This window comes from Hemicordylus capensis, chromosome 13, assembly GCF_027244095.1.
Source record: "Hemicordylus capensis ecotype Gifberg chromosome 13, rHemCap1.1.pri, whole genome shotgun sequence".
NCBI classification, from domain to species: Eukaryota; Metazoa; Chordata; class Lepidosauria; order Squamata; family Cordylidae; genus Hemicordylus; species Hemicordylus capensis.
In genome coordinates, this window is record NC_069669.1 from 12,819,375 (window position 1) to 12,841,190 (window position 21,816).

The window sequence follows — 21,816 nt, forward strand, 5'->3', positions numbered from 1 at the left end:
TTAATCAGGGAGCAGTTTCAATCAGTGAGGGCACTTCCTCAGTCACTGGGGCTCAAAGTGAAAAACATACCTGTCTGGGATGTGTTGAGTTAGTTATGTTTCCGGTGTGTTACTGGGACAATAAGAGAATGGAAACGACCCTTTTGAGAACTGACCTTCCTTCTGTCAAGGAATAGTAGCTTTTCTTTACTGTCCTTATCGCACACTGAGGTCAGTCACACAAGTGAAAGTTGTTTTCTACCCAGGTCTGGGAATTGTGTGTGCTCCCAATTTTCGCTTGTGTGGGTGCAAACAATTAGGCAGGAGGAGGGAGAAGCGATTGTGTGGAAGCAAGGTAGGAGGAAAAGCTGGGTAGCTTTTCCTCCTGCTTTGCTTCCACTCCATCACTCCTCCCTCTTCCTAGTTGTTTGCACCCACACAACCAAACTTTGGGAGCACCAAGCTCCTAAACCTGGGTAGAACCCAGTTTTCACTCGTGTGACTGACTGACCTACCTACTATCCCTAAAATGATGATTGTACCTTGACGTTTTGGTAATATGCAAATTCATTTACTAGTTGAAAGACAAATTGGTGAACGGCAAGTTCTTGAATCTGCTCTATGGGTAATGACAAATGGAATTTTAACATTGATTTCAGATAAAGATGGGATTGATTTAGTCATGCAAACTAAAAGCAAAAAAAAGTATGCGTCACCAAGCAGAGTGCATGTTCAACTATAGCTGGATTCATACACAACTTTTCTCCACCTTCCATTATCCTGTCACAATAGGAGATCAAGGGGAATCAGATTATTACTATTATTTATGCAAGAATATAATGCCATTAATGCACATGGAGTTGCATAAAGCACAAGAGGAAAAGTCACTGTAGAGGCAACTAGATGTTGGCAGTTCCTCCGAGAAATATTGGTTGGAGACTTTCAGTCAAGATTAGTCCCACGTGATTTCTAAAGCATGACAGCTTGGGAATGGTGGCTGAATCTTTTCACTTCTGACTGGGCTAACATAAGAACAACTCTGGTTGCATCTTCCAGAACAGAAAACATATTTTGCAGCTAATCTTCCTGGCTAACTCTGGGCTTTCTAGGAGAATCGGAGAGAAAGGACGTGCTATCTGAATCAGTGGTAGCTATTTTAAAATTAAGTGTTATTAATGGTATTGGCCTTTGGAAAGGGGAAATCATGCCCTTTATTAGGACGAGGAAAGAAAAGGGATTCGAAGAAAGGATTGTGGCAAATGCAACTTGTCATACAGAAGTGTGGAAAAGTTCACTCACTGAAATTCTGTGTTCTTCACTACTGTTGAAGGACACAGAAGCCAAAGGCGTTAGAAGACTTGTCGTCCTCCACTTCTGGCCACTAATTCTTTACCATGCATGAATTAGGATAAAACGCACACTTCCTGCAAGGCTTGACTTTAATCGCAACCTATTTGTGACCACATGTGCCTTTCACTGAAATATTCAACTGCTTTAGGCAGTAATTTTCATTTCTGATTATTTGTCCATCCCACATTGGACTTTATGCTGTTCCTGGGTTTCACGTTTTAAAGAAGCTAGGCCTGTCCAATTTCAGCTGTGTGATAAAAACCTCTTTATGCAGAGAAGTCTGAATAAAAAATATCATTGTTCTAAATATTTCTGTAGTTACTTGGAGAAATGGTTTGACGATATGGGGTCCTAGTGAATGTGTTGACCTCAAGTGGTGCTGAATGTGTGATCGTTTACGCATGTGCATGGGTGTGTACTCGCATCACAACATCTCATGAGTGAATGTGCTTTGGTGGCTGCTCCCGTATGTTTATGAACTGCCCCAGTTGGTGAATAATCCCCATATTAAAATCTGTAGCTTAAAAGGATTGGGTTTTCCCCCCTAAAAGAACCATCAGTAGACAGATTGGCAATGGCCTCTCTGCCTTTTGGGAGCCTCAAAAGATATAGTGCCATAAAAATTGGGGCCATCACTTGATTAAAGATATCATAGTCAATTCATCATAAGAGTTTTACTTGATTTGTATGAGTCTATTTATTGCAAAGTAGCAACTTGCTGTTATACATGTCCACCATAAAATAAGAAAACAAAGCTTACATATTGAGCATTTAGAAGCATGGCAAATTATTGTGGAAGTCATGACACTAGGGAGATACCAAAAACTGTGTGATGGTCCACAGTTATCCTTAGCATTTTTAGAATGCTAAAATATGCTGTATACGACAGTACTTGGGCAAGAATGCTATATATGACAGTACTCAGGCAAGAAACTTTACTGTCCTAAATGTGACATATTAAGATTATTTGCACGACCTTCTGCTGGGCCATGGAGGTGGGAGGATGGAATGCAAGAGGGCACCCACCTTCCTCTCAGATAATCCAATGGTATTTCCAATCCTGCAGCTTGGATCCCTGCATGACTGGCACTCCCGCAAGCCACAGGTCATTCTAGAGACTGGCATCCCAGCCTCCAGACCATTTTATTGATGTATTATTTGTTTTTCTGTGTAAACCGTTTTGTGGGCTTTGGTTGAAGAGCAGCATATAAATATGCATAGTAGTAGTACTACTAGTAGTAGTAGTAGTAGATATCCCACAATGCACTGTGCAATGAGCATGGTGCATTGAGAGATCCTGCCCTGAATCGGTCACTCTAGGGGTCCCAAACTGTGACTGCTTAAGCTGCACATGACCTTGTACCTGAGTAACAGGGCGTGCTTGTGCCCTTCTAAACAGGCAGGTAATATTCCCAGGTTACCTGGGCAGGCAGTGCCAGGATTGGCCTCGATCCCAATTTCACATGAGCAGTCCTACCCAGGTAGGGCTGCCCAAAACCAGCGTAGGGCTGCTCATGTGAACAGCCTCCCTGCCTGGTATCCATTAACAGAAACAACAGCCCATCTTGAGGAGAATATCCACCTAGAGGACCAATGTGCTTTGCACAGAGGTCTTTGTACATCTTGCATTCCAATATAAATGGACAAGATCCTCAACTGAAAAAGCACACTTTGTCACTTCAAGGGATACTCTTAATTTGGCCTTCCCATTCTGCAAGAGGAAGAAGATTCAGTCAGGCTTTGGAAAAAGCTGTTCTTAGCTTCACCTCAGTTCGTTCCCTCACACAAGTAAATACGACATAGATAGGTGAAGAGATGTGTATATATAATGGGCTTGATTTACATGCTCTTATCTCAGCTGTTTGTATCTTTGAGCTGTTGCAAAACGATCACAGTTAGCCCTATCATGGCCTAATGATAATGAAATGGAAGTTGAAAGGCCCATATTTGAAATCGTCAGTTGCAATTTATATCTCCAAGTACCATGGCCCATTTCTTCAAAAGCGGATCTTGTATAGGAAGGTACTAAATTGGAAATCAAGGGCTCGTTTGAGTGCCTCCTTTTTTAATGCCATGAGCCTCACTCAGTACAGATGGTTGTTAATTTGGCTGGAAGCTGACAACAGTCTGTAAATAATTTTTTTTTATAGCAGATCCATATTTGCAGCAGCCCATAGTGAGGCACCATATTATATCAGGGTGAGAGTTCTTGCTCTATATATAATTCTGGGTGTAAGAGGTTCCCACCCTTAGTTCAATAGAAGCAAAGAAAGCCATTGAGCTCATTCACACAACCAAAAAATAAGGGTGTGCAAATTGATTCGAATTCTAATCAATTCGACTCAAATCTGGGTGATTCAAGTGATTCAAATTCAGATAGAGACACCCCTTAAAAGGGCAAATAGATTCAAATTCAAATCAAATTTTAGAATCAAGTCAAATCAAAGAGAGCCAGTGTGGTGTAGTGGTTAGAGTGCTGGACTAGAACCGGGGAGACCTGAGTTCAAATCCCCATTCAGCCATGAGACTTGCTGGGTGACTCTGGGCCAGTCACTTCTCTCTCAGACTAACCTACTTCACAGGGTTGTTGTGAGGAGAAACCTAAGTATGTCGTACACCACTCTGGGCTCCTTGGAGGAAGAGTGGGCTATAAAATGTAAAAATAAACAATAAACATTAAAAAAATTAGAAATTCAATCTGAATATGATTCGAGAGCCACTGGTGCCAAAACAGGATTGAATTGATTCAGATTGAATTTGAAACAGATTTTCAAAATTTGATTCAAATTCAAATTTAAAAATTCAATTCATGCACATCCCTACCAAAAATGGGAAGGAGAAGTGTCCTACCCAGGCTGGGGAGCTGTGTGTGCTCCCAATTTTTGGTTGTGTGGGAGCAAACCACAAGGTAGGAGGAGGAAGAAGTGATTATGTCTAATTGAGGTAGGAGGAAAAGCTGGGTAGGACAGATTTTCCTCCTACCTTGGTCAAATGCTGGGTATGAATGCTGGTTAGGATGGCGCTGTCCTACCCTGCTTTCCCTCCTACCTTGCTTCCACACAATTACTTCTCCCTCCTCCTACCTGGTTGTTTGCTCCCGCAAAACCAAACACAGCTCCCAAACCTGGGTAGGAGACTTCTTCTAACCAGTTTTTGAGTGTGTGAACACTTCAGTGTGTGTTCTTTGCCCCAACAGGGCAGCACTGTGGATCTGAGCTGCCCAGCTGCCCGATTGAGGAAGCATAATTGCTAGATATTTGTAAGAGGCAACTTGTTCTGGTGCGTTCCCATCTAATGTCCACTTGTACTTTCTGTTACATTTACTGAAAACCATTATTGTGGTTTTAACATAACCAATTTGCAATAATTCATTGGGGCAATATAAACTAAACTATTTTAGCAGCATCTGAAAATCCAACTTGTGAATGGGAAATGTTGTTTATTACATGTGCATACATTTGTATGTGAATAAAAACAATAGGTATTAAGCATACTTGGTTTTAGATTATCCATGTGACCATGCAGGTATCCTCTTCCAAGAGCCATTCCCTCGTGTAACAGAGGCTACCTCATGTAAAATGCACACGGCATTTGCAGATTTTCTTAAGTAGTTGTATTAAAAATACTAGCTGGTATGCAGAGTACTTCAGCCTACTAACAGTGTAGCAGTGTAAAGAATTTGTGTACATTGTGCAAATGCAACATTTGTGTTAATTTTATCACACAACAGTAATTCTACTGTAACCAGTGGGCTTACTCTTGGGTAAAAATTTGCAAAAAATGACCACCACAATGTTACTAGGCTGATGGACTCTTGTGCACTTTATCTGGTGTGTGTGTGTGTGTGTGTGTGTGTGTGTGTGTGTGTGTGTGTAAAGTATCTGCTGTTAGATGGATCAGAGATCCTTTTTAATCTATCAAGAGCTTCTTCTTCTTTTAATACGCATTTCTAAACATGTCTACTCGCATGTAAGTCCCAGAGAGGAGCTTCACACGATTGCTGTGAAGTGCCTCAATGTGGTCTGTGGGAAGAGTGGGCTTAACTCTTATTTGGGCAGTCAGATCAGCCGTCCACATGGCTGCCGGCTCCGCCTCCCGGAAGTCCCACAATAGTTCCTGGAGAGACCCCCAAGCCCAGGAGGATGCTTGCTGCCTCCCAGTCGAGGGTCTACTCATGTGTTGTCACACGCCACAGCGACACACGAGCAACCAAACGAGGTGACCAGAGCTGACTCTGTTAACCTCATTTAAGGGGAAGGGAAATTAGGCGGGCCAGCTGCCTTGGGAGCACTGGCCTCACTTGCGACCCCAGTGGTTCCCACGATCCCTGGAAAGTGGGCTAAGCTTCCTTAGTCCACTTTCCAGTGATTGTGGGAATAGCCTCAGTGAATTCAGTAGATCTTATATCCAGGTAAAAATGCAGCCCTAATTGGTTAATCTGGATCTTCTCACACTTCCATATTTAATCAATGAATTGGTTAGATTAGCCCAGGATTTTTCAAACTTGGGTCCCCAGATGTTCTTGAACTACAACTCCCTTTAAGCATTGTGGCTAGGGATGATGGGAGTTGTAGTCCAACAATATCTGTGCACCCAAGTCTGAGCACTCCTGGGTGAATCTACCAATTCGCTGGATTAAATATGGAAGCCCTAAATGAAACAGATACGAGGTACATACAGAGATGCACTGCTTCTTTTTCTTACAGGGGAAAGTATGAACAGTATTTTCTACTACATCTTGATTAAAATTTGGTAGGGCCAGATGAAAAGGTGCTTTGAAAGGCTGATCAGGCCCATGGGTCTCCTCTTGGCCATCTCCGGGGCATGCTAGCTGTCAAGAGCTTTGTTTCATTTCAGCAGTGCTCCACCAAAGCCCAAATTCATTTAGATGGGCAGCTTGTAAACAGATGGTTTCTTCCTTTCTGGCTGTTGCTCTTCCCATGCCTTCCCTTGTAATGGGAAAGACAAAAGATATTGAAGTCATTCACAGAATCAAAAACTACCTACCCAGGTTTGGGATCTGTGTGTGCTCCCAATTTTCAGTAGTGTGGAAACAAGGGAGGAGGAAAACCTGGTTAGAAGTGATAGTGTGGAAGCAAGGTAGCAGGGAAAGGTACCCAGGTTCTCCTCTTACCTTGAGGCGCTTCACACAAGCAGTGTGAAGTGCCGAAAGGAGGTCTGCAGGGAGAGCGGGTTTGATCCACAATCCCTGCAGGCAATCGCTTACCCTTCCTCAGGCGGGCCGGCAGATCGCCCACCCAGATGAGTGGTGGATCTCTTGTGGGCTGCCCACAGCTCACTTGGCAGGCCTGGGAGTTGGGTGCAGGGAAGTGCCAACATGGGGCACCCTGCCCCCCAGAGCCCCAATAAGGCACTGTGTGAGTGCACCATGCATTACTTGGAGCCCCTTTCCCTCACCCCCCGAGTGTGCCCCGAGTGTGCTGCAAGCAGCTGGAGCTGATCCAAAAATTTTTTAAAAACGAGATTAGTGGAGCTACTTTGGCGGGCTTGCCATCGTGGAGCCCCCAGGCTCGCTCTGGAGCCGGGTGGTTCTTCCGAGCGTGCAAAACCGGGCTCAGCTCGCATCACTCAGTTCCGCACGCTTCTGAGAATAGCTTCCTTGTCTCCGCACAACCGAAGATTGGGAGCACACACAGCTCCCAAACCCGGGCAGAGCACAGTGAGGCTATTCTCATGACTGCCGGAAAGTGGGTTAAGGGAGCCCAGCCCGCTTGCCAGCAGCCGTGTGCTGCAACAGGAGGAGCCCAGCGGCTCCTGGCACGAAATACGTGGCTCAATACGGGAGCCGCACGGCTCACGGCACCGCTCTAAATACCCCTCCCCCAGTTAAATGAGGTCAGCAGAGTGAGCACTCTGCTGACCCCGTTGCCCTGATTGTGAGTCAACACGGTGCGGCTCCACAGCGTGGCAACTCACATGGAGACCCCCGAGCAGGAGGCTCCCACAGCCCTTCCAGGATAGGTGTCTCCCCAAAATGCCCCGCGCACTCACAAGGAGCATTCTGGGACTTCCGGGGGCTGTGTGGCCCCTGATCCCACCACCCCAACCAGCTCTGTGATGGAGCCCGTTATCATGTGGGTGGCCAATCCGGCCGCCCAGGGAGGGCGGAGTGCTCGTGTGCAGGGAGAGCGGGCTGAACCCCATCCGGCTCTACACATTGTGAATGACCTCATCTTGGATACCTAGAAGGGCCTTTTTCTGACTACTGCATTTACTTGAATCCAAGACTAGGTTTCCCCCCAAGTTCTTTGATGTTACAAATGGTGGGGACATCTTAAATTCAGAGTGCTGTTCCTATGAAATAAATACAGGCGTCACCTGTGTTTAACCTCTCTTTTGAAAAGGGGTCCTTTTAAATTCACGGTTGTCCTCTATACAGGTAAATACAGTACTACCATATTTAATGTTGCCCCCGTTTTCCATGTGAAAAACAGCCAAGATATTGAAGTTCCAGGGTTGAATGGCCCAGCATAGACCGCACTAAAGGCACACAATTAAATTTCCTCGATAAATTCAGCGATCCCTTATGGTTGCGCTTTGAAGAGCCTTTTATTGTGGCCGTAAATCATAGCAGATGGCTTACATGGGACTTGACTTGCTCTTATAAAAAACCGGCTACAGGTTAGCTGTTAAGGTAAGAGGAGCAATGGGTGGCGGGGGGGGGGGCAGCAGATGAAAAGCCAGTAAACTCTTGGATTATCCTCTCTCCTTGCATAGTTGAAGATTGATTAATCCTTTCCTCTCGCCCAGCGAGAAGCACTGGCAGACCTTTTCTGGCATCTTTGTCATTATCTCTTTGACAGCTTGCCTTCCTCACGCTCGTAGTTCTGGGTCAGTTCGCATGACTAGCCGAACGTGACAACTTGACAAGATTAAGGCGCGCGGCGGCTCTGCAATTTGTAAATGGAGGGGTTTGCTACTTCAAACCGCTGTTGATAACAAAGCCGTGCAAGGAAAGGCATTATCTCTATTTGTGCCACACTCAGGCCGGGGTGTAGGCTCGCTCTGTGCACACACAGGAGAGAGGGAGAGTGGACCAGCAGTCCTCGGATGAGCCCGTTGCCCATTTATACAGCTAGCTAAAAGTCCTGAATCAGAAAAAGGAGAGTGAATTGTGGGGGAGGGTGGTGTCTACAGCAATGCTGCGCATCATGGAATCTGAGAACCTCTATGGCCCACCCAATGCACAAGGAACCACATGTTTTTTACCAGTTAAGAACATAAAGAACGGCCCTTCTGGATCAGCCCCAAGGCCTATCTAGTCCAGCATCCTGTTCCACGCAGTGGCCCACCAGATGCCTCTGGGAAGCCCACAGGCAAGAAATGAAGGCACGCCCTCTCTCTGCTGTTGCTCCGCTGCAACTGGTATTCAGAGGCGTCTTGCCTCTGAGGTTGGAGGTGGTAGCCCTCAGACTAGTAGCCATTTGGCAGACCTGTCCTCCATGAATTGGTGTAAGACCCTCTTAAAGTCATCCAGGCTGGTGGCTGTCACCACATCCTGTGGCAGAGAATTCCATAGATTAATGAAGTGAGGAAATAACTTGCATAGCAAGCAAAAGGTTGCCGGTTCGAATCCCCACTGGTATGTTTTTCACACTATAAGAAACATGTGTATCAGGCAGCAGCAATATAGGAAGATCCTGAAAGGCATCATCTCATACTGTGTGGGAGATGACAATGGTAAACCCCTTCTGTATTCTACCAAAGAAAACCACACGGCTCTGCAGTAGCCAGGAGTTGACACCGGCTCGATGGCACAACTTTATTTTATGTTAAAAAGTGCTTCCTTTTGTTGATCCTAAATTTCCTGGCAAGCGGTTTTATGGGATGACCCCTAGTCCTGGGGTTATGAGAGAGCTTTCCAGTTTCTATGAGTTCTAGTTTCCTAGAGCTGCAAAAATGGGCATCTCTCAGGACATAATACATGTATTCCATTTGTATACTGCCTAATAAAAAATTTCCCTAGGCAGTTTACAGAATTTACGTTTGGTGCGCTATTCAGCTTGGTGGAACACAAGCGACATAGGCTGGTTCTACATGACTGGAAAATCTGCATCTAGTGGTAAAAGATGCAATGGTAAAAGATATGGGCTGTCTGAGATACAAAGTAGGGCCAAGATTTCGCTCCAATATGATTGCCAAAGGTTCCCCCAGCTAAGAGTTCAAGGAGAATGGCAAGCATTAAAAATCCAGCAAGTGGCGTGTAGTCAGATGGCTCAACCCCTCAAGGGAGTTAAATTCAAGCACAATGCCTGCCTTTCATGTGTATGCAACTGGTAGGGATGCAGATTGTTAAACGAATAATCCCTGTTAACTGAGCAAAGCGGCACTTTTCAAAGTGGTGATTCTCTTGTACTTAGCAGGGGGAGAGCAACGGACCCTCCCCAAACCTAGCACAACATACTTCCAGTGGTCGTTACTGGAGTCTACTCTGAGGTCATTCACACAATCAAAAATGGTGTTCTACCTGGGTTTGGGAGCTGTGTGTATTATTATTATTAATTCGAAATGATGGCAGAAGAAACCCAGTAGCCAGGCAACCATGCAACTGTGGCCACATTCAGCGGCCATCCTAATTTCCTGATTCCCAGGCTAACAATGTGGCTTCCCAGGCATTCTGTTCGAGGGTGGTATCATCATCCACAGGGCCAACCTTATGAGCTTCTCAATTTTCATGTCATGTAAGGGCGTGTTTTAGAATTAGCATTTAAAAAGAAGGGCTCCAGCTTGCTTTCAGTTTAAGCTGACACTGTTCCTTTTCCTCTGTGGAAATGAAATTTATTAATCATAATAAAGCCATAATATTCTGAAGGTAGAGGTCACCCTGAGGAGAAAGAAAAAGTCTATTCATCATGGGGAGGGGGGCGGAATTGATGCATATTCTATGCATAATCTCTATGTGTTGGTTCTTTGGAAATGTCTTCCTCCATATGCTAATGCCTTTGTTTCTTCGTGAAGAATTTGACCTGCCAAGGTTCTGGAAAGATGAAAATGGCTTCTTTAAAAGCACCAGCTAATCAACCTAGCAGTTCCTTGCAGGCACGGGATGTCAGAGAGCAATTCTGCCCGCATGGCTTGGCCTGCTCATTTTGGTGGAGGAACAGAATTGCCATCAACATTTTGCCTGAAGCAAAATTGGGAGGGAACAGCAGAGCTTCCTCTTCAGGTGAAACCTCTGATTAATGCTGAGGGAAGCCAAAAGTGGTTCCACAAGAGTGGCAAGTAACATTTCATGAGCTGGGGGGGGGGGGTTGTAAATTACTAGGGTGTTCTCGGAGTTGATAAAAAGCAGAGGTTCTCAACCAAAGACGTGGGCTTCAAATTATATTTTATGTCGAGGATCTCAAACTTAGGGTTAGACTACAGCTCCCAAGGGCATGTGGCCATTGGGGCTGGGGATGATGGGTGTTGTAGTCCGATGCCAAGTTTGAGAACCCCTGATGTGGGTTTAATTTGAAGCACATGTCCCACTGGGGAACAAAACAACAAGGAATTTGTAGTGGGTAAAAGAACCAACAGAAATGAGAAAAGCAACCCACCTACCACATGTAATATTCTAACAGATCTTTGATCTGTTATGAACATAGAAACCACAATTGTGGTTTGGCTAGCACACATGGGGGGGAGGGGGGATCCCAATAATGCACCGCACACTTGTGTAGTACATTATTGGAGCTCTGGAGAGTGGAGTGATACACCCTGGCGTATCCCTGCACCCCAACTCCCAGTGCTACTGGCAAGAGTCAATGCTCGTCTTGGCGGGCTATCCATATGCCCAAGGAGGGACCGCTGCCCATCTGCGGGGAGGGTGAATATAACCCACTCCCCACATACCGCTCCGGATCTCTTTTCACTGATTGTGAGAAGAGCTCCTAAAATTACCAGTAAGATCTTTTGATTAAAAGGAGTATTCCAAGCCAATGTATGCACATTTCATCAATTAATTAATTACCTAGCACTCTGACAATTGATTGACTACAGTTTATTTATTTAACGGAGTGACAGTCTTAATTTGCAGCTTGTCCCAACACATAAGGATTGACCGGGCTTCATGGTTACCCACCTTAAACAAATAATACAATTCTTTGCTTTATATATATACATCGCTTTCTGAATGTTGCAAATGATTCACATGCATTATTAGCTCTGTAATCCTTACGGCAACACTGTACAGCAGGTCAGTATTATTTCCCCTTTGTTTGGGTCGTGGGAACAAAGGTAGAGAGAACTTGATGGGTGGGGGGTTATGTAGAGATGTGAGATTTGAACCAGATGTGAGATCTGAACCAGAGATATGTTGCCTGAAGCTCTTAACAATCTATAGTCCCAACGTTCTCACACATTGAGGCTATTCACACAAGCATGAAAAACCGGGCTAAGGAAGCCGGGATCAGGCCCGATCCCAGTGCACCACCTATGGAGCTTCCCTCTAAAATGAGGTTAAGGGAGAAAGCACTCTGTTAACCTCATTTTTTTTTTAATCTGGAAGCTGCGGCTTTAAGCAGTTGCAGCTATCAGTCTGTAGTGCTCTTGGGGAGGGGAACGGGATCCCCATAATGCACTGTGTACATGAGGGGTGCATTATTAGAGCTCCGAGAGCGGGGCAACGTGAGGCAATACAGGGCGATACGGAGAGATGCATCCCTGCACCCCGACCCTACAAGCTACCAGCAACAGCCGGCGTTTGTTTGGGCGGGCGATCTGCCCACCCAAGGAGCGGAACTGCACATCTGCAGGGAGGTAAGCTACTCACAGCTTCCTCCCCGCAAACCCTATTGACCTTTCTCACTGATAGTGAGAAAGGGCTCATTGGATGAAGAAAACAAATTACATAAATAATGCAAACTGAGAAGTCTGTGCGGCGAGGGGAGTGCACGTTCACACATTTGCCTTACTGTGGGTATAGAAATTAGAAGTGTGATGAGAACTTTCAACCAGTTTTAGGGAGGTGATTGCTGGTCATAGACCAAAGTAAGCCATTCATTCATTGTTCAGTTTGGGGGAGGGCTGGGCATGAAAGTCAGAGTAAATGTGCCACTGTCATGGCTCAGACTTCTAACTCAGAAGACTCAGAGCAGGAGGACTTACCAGCAGGAGGACTTAGAGGCACAGCCACAGGATTTGGCAGAGAAACCAGACTCTGGAGCTGAGGATTTGCAACAGCTGCCAGACATGATCTCTGATGGGGAAGAGCCTGGGATTTCACCTGTCTTGAGACGACGTCTCAAGAGGCAGGCTCAGTGGGAGTCACGCAGGTGTAGGAGATCCCAAGAAAGAAAGCCAAAGTGCTGACTCAGGGAAGCCTGATTGGCTGCTGGTTCTCTTGAGCCATATATATTCAACAGTCTCTCTTTGCTCTGATGCTGTTTGCACTTTCGTTGGCTGCAGATAGTGTGCTCTTGAATTTTGACCATTTCTGTGTCCCAGTTTGCCTTGTCTGTACTTTCCTGCATTGTTTCCTTAATTCCTTGTTCTGTGTTTTTCACTTGTTTCATTCCTTGTTTTGTCTTTTCCTTCCACTTATTACTCGGTGTTAGAGGGGGGTACCTAGTTTCAGTTCAGGGGACTTAATCCATTGACTAATTGTTTTGTGAGCCTTTTATTTTCCTTCATTTGGTTTCGCTGCTGCTTTCTGTTTACTCTCGGGGTAGTGCTGAAGGGGGTTGTAGAATCCTGTTGGGTTATCCGAGCTAACAGATTCACAACAGCCATGCATCTTTTGCATTTTCGGAGGGTGGGGCATTGGTGGGGGCTGGGGGCAAAACCCATTGGTATCCTTCCCAAGACATTCTGAGTGGTGGCCACCATGTTTCCCCAAGAATGCCCCTTGGAATTATGCTAATTTATAGAATAATGTAGATTCAGGACATTGGGATGGGGGGGAGGAAGGAAATGTCCACCAGACACTAGAAGCAGTAATGATATGTTACACTTCCCTTCATCTCCCTAAATTGCCCCCATCTTAAGAAAAAGTACCAAAATGCCCCATAGACTGTCACTGTCTGCGAAATCACCATGATATTGGGTTCTGGGGAAGAGCAGAATCTCAGCTATCATGAATGGAAGTACACATCTTCATACAGAGCTTGTATGAGTCATGCACATCTGGACATACACATCTGGATGCACTCACACATCCGGATGCACATTGCAAAGCAGAAGGGTATCCCCACCCCAACTGTCCCTCTGGTTTTCTCTCCTGTTATTTATTCAATAAATTTCTCTTGATTTACTATATGTCTCTCCCACCTTTGAAAAGTGAATGTTCAAGGCAGTTTACAATGTAAGGCCATTCACAACTAGATAAAGGAAGCCCCTCGCATGGAAGCTGCATAGATCACCCCTCCTAGGTTGAGGAGATGTTGCTTGTGATAATCTGACTTACTGAACACTGTAGAGTATCTTGACTTTTCCAGATCGTCCTGTGTCATTGCTGGAATCAGGCAATAGCCTTGCCTAAAAAATAGTCATCTCTTAGAACTGTTGATTCTGTAACAAAAGTTGTCAAGATTAGAGGTGCTTTTTTTCATAAACCAATCATGGAAGAGAGTGAAACGTAAATTCAGTGTATATCGTACTTGTAAGCACATTACCTTGGCAGCCTATTATACAGGGGACTCACAACTCATGCCTGCTTCTGAACTGCTAACTGAACAAAGATGCACCTTTGAAAATTGGTGAATCTCTTTATTTAGCAGAGGGAGAGCAACTGGCCTTATCCATCCACAGCACAACATCCCTCCAGTGACTGTTGCTGGTGTCTGTCTTAGGTTTCTTTTTTAGATGGTGAGCCCTTTGGAGACAGGGTAGCTATTTTGTTTACTTACTTACTTACATCTATGTAAAGCTTTGGGAACTTTTGTTGAAAAGCAGTATATAAATATTTGACGTATTCATATTCGTGACTTCCAGTGCTACTAGTCATTCTTGTGTAGCCCACAGTGATTCTCCCCTTTCCTCTCATCGTGCATCCTCTATCCACCAGTATTTGATACACCCAGCTGAACCAACACCTGGTCCAGCTGAACCAACACCTGTAGGCTTGTCTTCTTAATTACAAGTCAAGTCAAGTTTTATTTAAGGTCCTAGACCAAACAGTCTTCTTAATTACATATTTCATCACACCTCTCCTCCAAGAGCTAAGGGTGATACGCAAGGTCCTGCCCACGATTTCATCCTCACAGTAACCCTGTGAGGTAGCCTAGGCTGAAAAATTATTGACTCCTTCTCATGATCATATGGGAGTGAGCTGGAGGAAAGGCACACTCGGACCCCATGGTGGGTCCTCCACATATACCAAAATGCATTGCGGGAGCAGTAGAGAGACAGACATCAGAAGCTGCCATATACTGAGTTAGACCCAGGGGCGTAACTACTATTAGGCAAGGGGAGGCGGCCGCCTGGGGGCCCCCACGCCTTGAGGGGCCCCCCAGAGGCAAGTCACATGACTATATATTGTGAAGTGTGTGTGTTTGTATCAGCGAGGGGCCCATTTAAAAATTTTGTCTCTGGGCCCACTTCAGCCTTGTTACGTCAGACCATTGGTCTATCTAGCTCAGCATCATCTTCACAGACTGGCAGCAGCTTCTCCAAGGTTGCAGGCAGGAATCCCTCTCAGCCCTATCTTGGATATGCTGCCAGGGAGGGAACTTGGAACCTTCTGCTCTTCCCAGAGCAGCTCCATCCCCTAATAAGGGGAATATCTTACAGTGCTTACATGTAGTCTCCCATTCAATCACAAACCAGGGTGGACCCTGCTTAGCTAAGCGGACAAATCATGCTTGCTACCACAAGACCAGCTCTCCTTTCTGAGACCAGCTCTCCTCTCTGACCTCAGAAATGTTTTCCTACTACCGAATGTTTAACCTGGGTAGCAGATCTGGCCTACCCAGGTCCAGAGCTTCTGAGTCAGGAGGCCTCCCGCCTCTCCAGATGACCACTGAGCCCTGTGTTAAACCTGTCCGACCCAGGGATCTGTGGTCGTGAGGACAGCCTCTGTGAGTGACCCCAGGTAATCCAATGAACTTCATGATAGGAAAGGTGATTTGAAGTCAGGTCGTAGATTCATAGAGGCTGTTCTCAGCCCAGCCTGGGATAAGCTGGTCCTGAGAAGTGGCAGGATCCTCATGAATCCCTCCGCTTCCCATCCGCCTAACCCTCCTAAATAACCAGGCTGTTAACCAATGTTAAGGGTGCACTCACGTCCTTAACCCGGCTGCCAGGTTTCGTGTGCCTTCTTGGGCTCGGTTCATCAGATTCCCCCAATGCAACGCATGTGCCAGGCATTGCATTGTGGGAGGCCGGGAGGCCAGAACAAAAGGTTCTGGCCCTTGATCCCTCTGCCTTGCTCCATCTGTGCTTCATGGAGCTTCACAGAGCAGGGCTTCCTGTGTGGGAGCATGGAGCGTGCTCCCACCACCTTCACCTTGCTCATCTGTGGGGAAGGGAGGCTCAACCCTGCCTTCCCTGCCCACTCACCCTGGTGATCGTGAGAATTCCTCCTGCCCTCTAGAACTGCCCTCCGGAGCAGCAGAGAGCACCCATTCTTCCCTCTGTGTAACAGCCCTTCCAAGATTTGAAGACAGCTGTTGCCTTCATCTTCTCTTCTCCAGGCTAAACATACACATCTCTCTCAACTGTCCCTCATACGACTTGGCTTCGAGACTGCTCAGTATTTTTGTTGCCTTCCCTTGAACCATTTCCCCAGGTTCACATCTGTTGCAAATCTAAGAAGTATCTGCTCTACACCCTCACCCAAATCATTACTATAAATGTTGAAGAGGGCCCGAGGTAGAGTCTTGGGCATGCCGCTCAATACCTCCCCCCAGGTTGACATGGAATAATGAATGAGCACTGAATGGGTAAAATTGTTCAACCAGTTGCTGATCTCGACAGTCACCTCATCCAACCTGCATTTCACCATCTTTTCAACAATGATCTCGTGAGAGGCTTCGTCAGATGTTATGGAGGAGCGGGCCGACCTGATTTGTATTACGGAAACCTAGCTAGGCCATAACGACGATGTTGCCTTATCTGAGATCTGTCCACCAGGTTTCCGTGTGTTCCATCAGCCCCGGGGCCTTGGTTGGGGAGGCAGAGTGGCAGTGATTTATAGGGGAAATCTCACATCGATTAGGGGTCCTGCCCTGCAGGCAGCAGGTTGTGAGTGCCTTTTTGTGACACTGGATCTTCACAATCAGCTTGGGCTGTTGCTTGTGTACCGGCCGCCCCACTGCCTGGCCTCAGCTTTTTCTGAGTTTATCGACCTTGCTGCAGGCCTGCTGGCTGCGAACCCCAGGTTTTTTATTCTGGGGGATTTCAACCTGTTGGCCCTGGGCGATGTTTTGATGATGGCCTGGGATTTCATGGCCTCCATGGCAGCCATGGGCTTATCGCAACTTGCAGATCACTGCTGTCCCTTCCCTTTGCAGGGGCAATGGACCTATTCAGATGGTCCACCCCAGGTGCCTTATGGATCCTGATGGTTTTCAGAGGGTGCTTGGGGAGTTTCCCAGCAATCTGGTAGGCAGCTCGTCAGTGCTGCTCATTGAGGCCTGGAACATCAGGGATACGAGGGGGCTTGACGAGATTGCTCCTAAGCGGCCTCTTTAGGGCTCATGGATCTTGACTTCCTTGGTTCTCTGAGGAACTTTGAGGGATGAAATGAGCCAAAAGATGCTCAGAGCGCCGCTGGAGGAATACTAAGATGGAAGCCGACCAAGCACGGTTCCTTGCCCATGTTTGGGAGTATACATTGGCGCTAAGGGCGGTGAAATCTGCTCATTCATGCTTATTGCATCACCTGATTCCCATCCAGTGGCCCTTTTCCAAATCACCTGCTTTTTGCTGGGAAGGGATGATTCCGGTGATCTTCCATCTGGCTGCTGTGACATGTTTTCCAGGTTTTTCTCTGATAAAGTTGTTCACCTTTGGTCAGAGTTGGACTCCAATTGCTTGGTATCCACTGAGGTAACAGAGTCTGGGTCTTGTGATTGCAAAGCTCTTCTCACGATCCGTGAGAAGAGATTCTTCCGGGTCTGTGGGGAGAGCGGGCTTAGCCCACTCTCCCCACAGACGATCTCCCTCTCTCTTCTTACCACAGGCCAGCGTTGTACCAAGAAGATTAAATATATTATTTAAGAACTTTTTAAAGTTATGTTGAGTGCTCTGGAAGGACAGCTTTCCTCTAGGATCTGTTGTGCTTAGAATGACATATTATAAGTAGCACCGGGCTGCCACCCAATTGGTGACCCTGTGTTGAGTTCCCCTTGCTTCTCTGGGTACACTGAGCCCCACTTATCAAGGGAAAGAAGGAAACTCTATATGGGGCTGCTACTTTTGATATGACAATGCACTGCTGTCCTTATACATTCCTGTATTAAGAACCACCGTTCTGTTTTGTTGACTTGGGAGCACTTCGTTTTCTTACCTTCCAGTCCTCGGACGGGAGGATTCTTGGAAGGTCTTGTCCAGTTTTTTTCCTCTCTGGAAGCACTATCCATCCATTAATTGACATTTTCACTGGTCCGCACAACATTCTGTGGGTGTTTCTTACTGGTCTGGGCTGCTGTGGGTGTCTAAGGAAGTCCTGGTGACCTTATGCAACACCTATCAGTACATGGAGAGCACAACCTACATTGTTGTTGTCGTCATTTCCAGTGACGGGTGTGCAAGCTTAAGTATTTTCACACTTACTCACTCAAGGCTACTAGGGTTTCCTTGTTGGGAATGACTGTGAAACTCGGTGCAACATGTGGATCATTGCATCTACATGAGTTACCAAAAAGCCAATCAGTTTAGGTTTTACAGTGCACACTGAAAAGTTACTTCTTCCGCTTGTTTTGTAAAAAATACTCTAGAAATCCTTTGTTTTCCGCAACATTTTCTTCCGCTATTTTCTCTATCTGCTTGGGGGACCAGCTGAAAGTGCAGCAGGACCTGTGGTGGTCTCCCGAATACAATTCAAGAACCACTGCCCTTAAGGGGAGAGAGAGAGAGAGAGAGAGAGAGAGAGAGAGAGAGAGAGAGAGAGAGAGAGAAGATCGATTATGAATTCTGCAGTTCCCCAGCAATGCATGTTGGCTGCCTAGTGTTAATCTCGCTGAGCTAATTATACATTTGTGTTCCCCTCTTCATTTCCATTTGTAGACTGAACACATTTTCCCAGATGATATTGCGTCCATAAAGGGCTGAGTCAGTTCATTTCCAGTGTAATTGGATAGAGTGGAATGTTTGATTGCATTCATTTTGCAGTTCGTCTCCGTTTTTAACCTCTGGATTTCTTCCTTCTTTATTAATCTTCAGTTCTGCTTTCTTTTTAGTTACGGACGACTTTATGCTGCAGACCCCTACCACCACACACTTGCTCCAGCAGCCACCTACGGCGTTGGTGCCATGGTATGTACCAGTTTCCTTCTCTCCCTCCTGCCCGGCTCCCCAGCCTCCTCTCCCCAGTTCTTAGCATGGTTGACATCTCCTCACTTTTCTTTAATTGAATTTGTCTCTTCTGCTAACGGCAGCTAAAATGCCACATTAATCCTTCCCAGTAAACTTGATAAATGTCTTAATTTCTTGGCAATGCAGTGCATGTAAGTTATTATATTTTTAATTTTGCAAGTATCACCTAGCTGAGCACTTACCTTAATGGAATAATTAGTCATTTTGATAATTAAATCCATCACAAATGTTATGCCTTCACAGTGGCCGACATTCTTTCTTTTCTTTTCTCCCCTTTTTGCTTTGAATTTACATAGCCTGAAGGTTCAAGTCACACCAGGGATTATCATATAAAGAGCTGTAATCAAAACTTGCAGGCCTTTCCTGTCAGTCAGCCCAAATTCCAGCTATTTTTCTCCTTATTATAGCTAATATTTAAAATTAGAGCTGTACGAAGAAGAGAGGGGTGGGTGAGAGGATACCAGCCAAACCCTGCCCCGGTCTGCCTGCACTTAGGTGCAGAAAATGAATCTGGAACTTCTTGTCCACAGGGATGATAGTGTATTTGGCACTTAAATGTGCCCATCAAAGGAATATTGTGCCCGACATTGCTGGCCTTTTGCATTATGAAAAATCATAAAATATTCCTCCATGGCCATATACAGAACTCCATTCATCTTATAATCAAGATAATGAATACAATCTAACCAACACTGGACCCAAACAAGTCCAGCTGAAAGCAATGGAAACGAACTTAGTTGCAATCAATAACTCACATTGATTTAAATAGGACCTAGTCAATTGTTACTGGTTCTTTGCCCAGTATCAAGACCACACTGTTTTCTAGTGATGTGCAAATGGATTTGAACTGAATTTTTGAAATGTGATTCAAATTTGATGCAAGAGATGTTTGGCATCTTTTTAAAAACCATTCAGGCACACTGATTGCTTTAAAAAGGTGCCGAAACAGGGCTGAATTGATTCAAATTCAATTCAAATCAAATTTTTGGACCAGTTTCAAATTTGATTTGGATTTGAAATAAATTTTCAGAATTCCATTTGAACTCTAAAAAAATGGAAAAATTCATTTTATGCACATTTCTACAGTGTGTTCTGAAGTTCTGGAGCATGTCGCTATAGGGATGTCACAAATATAGGCTTAATTTTTGTGGTTCCAAAGTGAGGCATAATTTTAAATATGTAGCTTCAATTGGGTACCTGTTTGGTAACGTTGTTGTATCTGTGATGGAAAAAATGCAGCAACATGATGTGCATGCAAGTTTTTGCTCATCAAGGCAATTATTGATACCCGACCGTTTGTGTCTAGGTATTTAATGTGGGTTACCAACATTAGCATGACAATGTGAACCCATACCAAGGCAGGAATATCAGATTCATCTCAGACTATAAACCACCTTGGCATGGATTCACACAACCATGCTCATGTGGGTAACCCACATTAAACTTAGATTTGAATAACTCTGTGAACCAAGTCATTAGAATAGCAACAACAATAATAACAAAAACAATAATATACAAACAGTGCATATCTGTTTTATATTGGTTGGAAAGACATCTATGTTTTTGTATGGGGCAGATAATGCAAACAGCTGAGGATGATAAGCAGGTAGTGAACAACAAGCATTCAGATCTGCATTGCCAAAACTGCAAACTCGGGTTTTGCAGACAGGTTTGTGCAGAATGGTGGAAACACTAACAGAAAGAAATGTTGTTTCAGGGTTAACCTGGGTATACTGTACTGGGAGTACATTAGCACTTACTTTGTGAAGAGGCAACTATAGGCAAGGTTGTGTGTGTGAGTGTGTGTGTGTGTGAGAGAGAGAGAGAGAGAGAGACAGACAGACAGAGACCTTGTGGCTATTTCATCACATCAAAAATTAGCCTTAGATTCTTGCCGCGTTTTGATCATGTGGCATCAAACTCAACTTGACCATGATTTTGCACAGGGTAGACGCAGGCCCACCAAGATATCTAGCAAGTCTTATTTAAATCTTTTTGCTTCCTTTCAAATTCCTCAAATGCTTCACTTGAGAAGAAAGCTTTAGATGTTGCTTTAGGGGAACTTTGGTGGGACCTGATCAACCTTTCCCACTAACTGCCCAGAGATGGAAGTTTTGGGCGGTATATAAATATGTTGAATAAATAACAAGCCTCTCGCTCCAATAGGACCATCATGCAGAGAGAATGTGAGTTAGATGAATTCATAGCACCAGCCGACTGGGTCTCAGGCAGTCATATGGGATGCCCCTCCAAGGCATTTCGCTCATTTCATTGAAACTCTGTCCCAGGGGAAACCTCCACACTCACCTCAGAATGTTGGCTTCAGGCCAGACTAGTTGGTAACTCTAGTGTAGTAACTGGTGCTTACATTTCTCCATTTGCAGCATAGACATAGAGCAGGTGTCCCGAAGAAAGCGGAGAAGCTTTCCCACAGTTGTGGGGAATATTTTACCATGTCGCAGTGGGCAGTCAGGTGTTACAAAATCATCCTGGGATTGGCCAAAGATGGGTTTTCTGATCTTTGCCCCTTGCTTCCTCCTCAGATGCAAAAATGACCTGGTTGTCCCCACCTATTTCCTCCTCATGATCTCCCTTCTCTCTCTGGGCTCCTAGAGAGCAGCAGAGGAGTCATAATAAGAACATAAGTATGGCCCTGCTGGATTAGGCCCAAGGCCTATCTAGTTCAACCTCCTGTTTCACACAGTGGCCCACCTGATGCCTCTGAGAAGCCTGCAGGCAAGAGCTGAGGGCATGCCCTCTCTCTTGTTGGTGATCTCCTGCAACTGGTATTTAGAGGCATCTTGCCTCGGAGTCTGGAGGTGGCCTATAGACCACTGATAGAACTGTCCTCCATGTATTTGCCTAAGCCCCTTTTAAAACCTTCCAGGCTGGTGGCCATTACCACATCCTGTGGCAGAGAATTCCATAGAGTAATCATGTGCAGTTGGTCCTACATTTCCTGGCAATCAGTTTCATGAGTCCTCCCTGCCCTTAGCTTGGCTGGCTTTT

The 21,816-nt window shown here is 45.4% G+C and overlaps 1 protein-coding gene across 23 annotated transcripts in view; it reads left to right on the plus strand.

Moving 5' to 3' along the window:
- RBFOX1 (RNA binding fox-1 homolog 1) overlaps positions 1-21,816 on the plus strand; it is a 1,664,339-nt gene that overhangs the window by 1,636,538 nt on the left and 5,985 nt on the right. For all 23 annotated transcript variants that reach the window (XM_053276061.1, XM_053276046.1, XM_053276045.1 and 20 more), the window contains one exon: positions 18,672-18,747. In XM_053276061.1, coding sequence (XP_053132036.1) covers positions 18,672-18,747 — 76 coding nt within the window. The remainder of the gene's footprint in view (positions 1-18,671; positions 18,748-21,816) is intronic.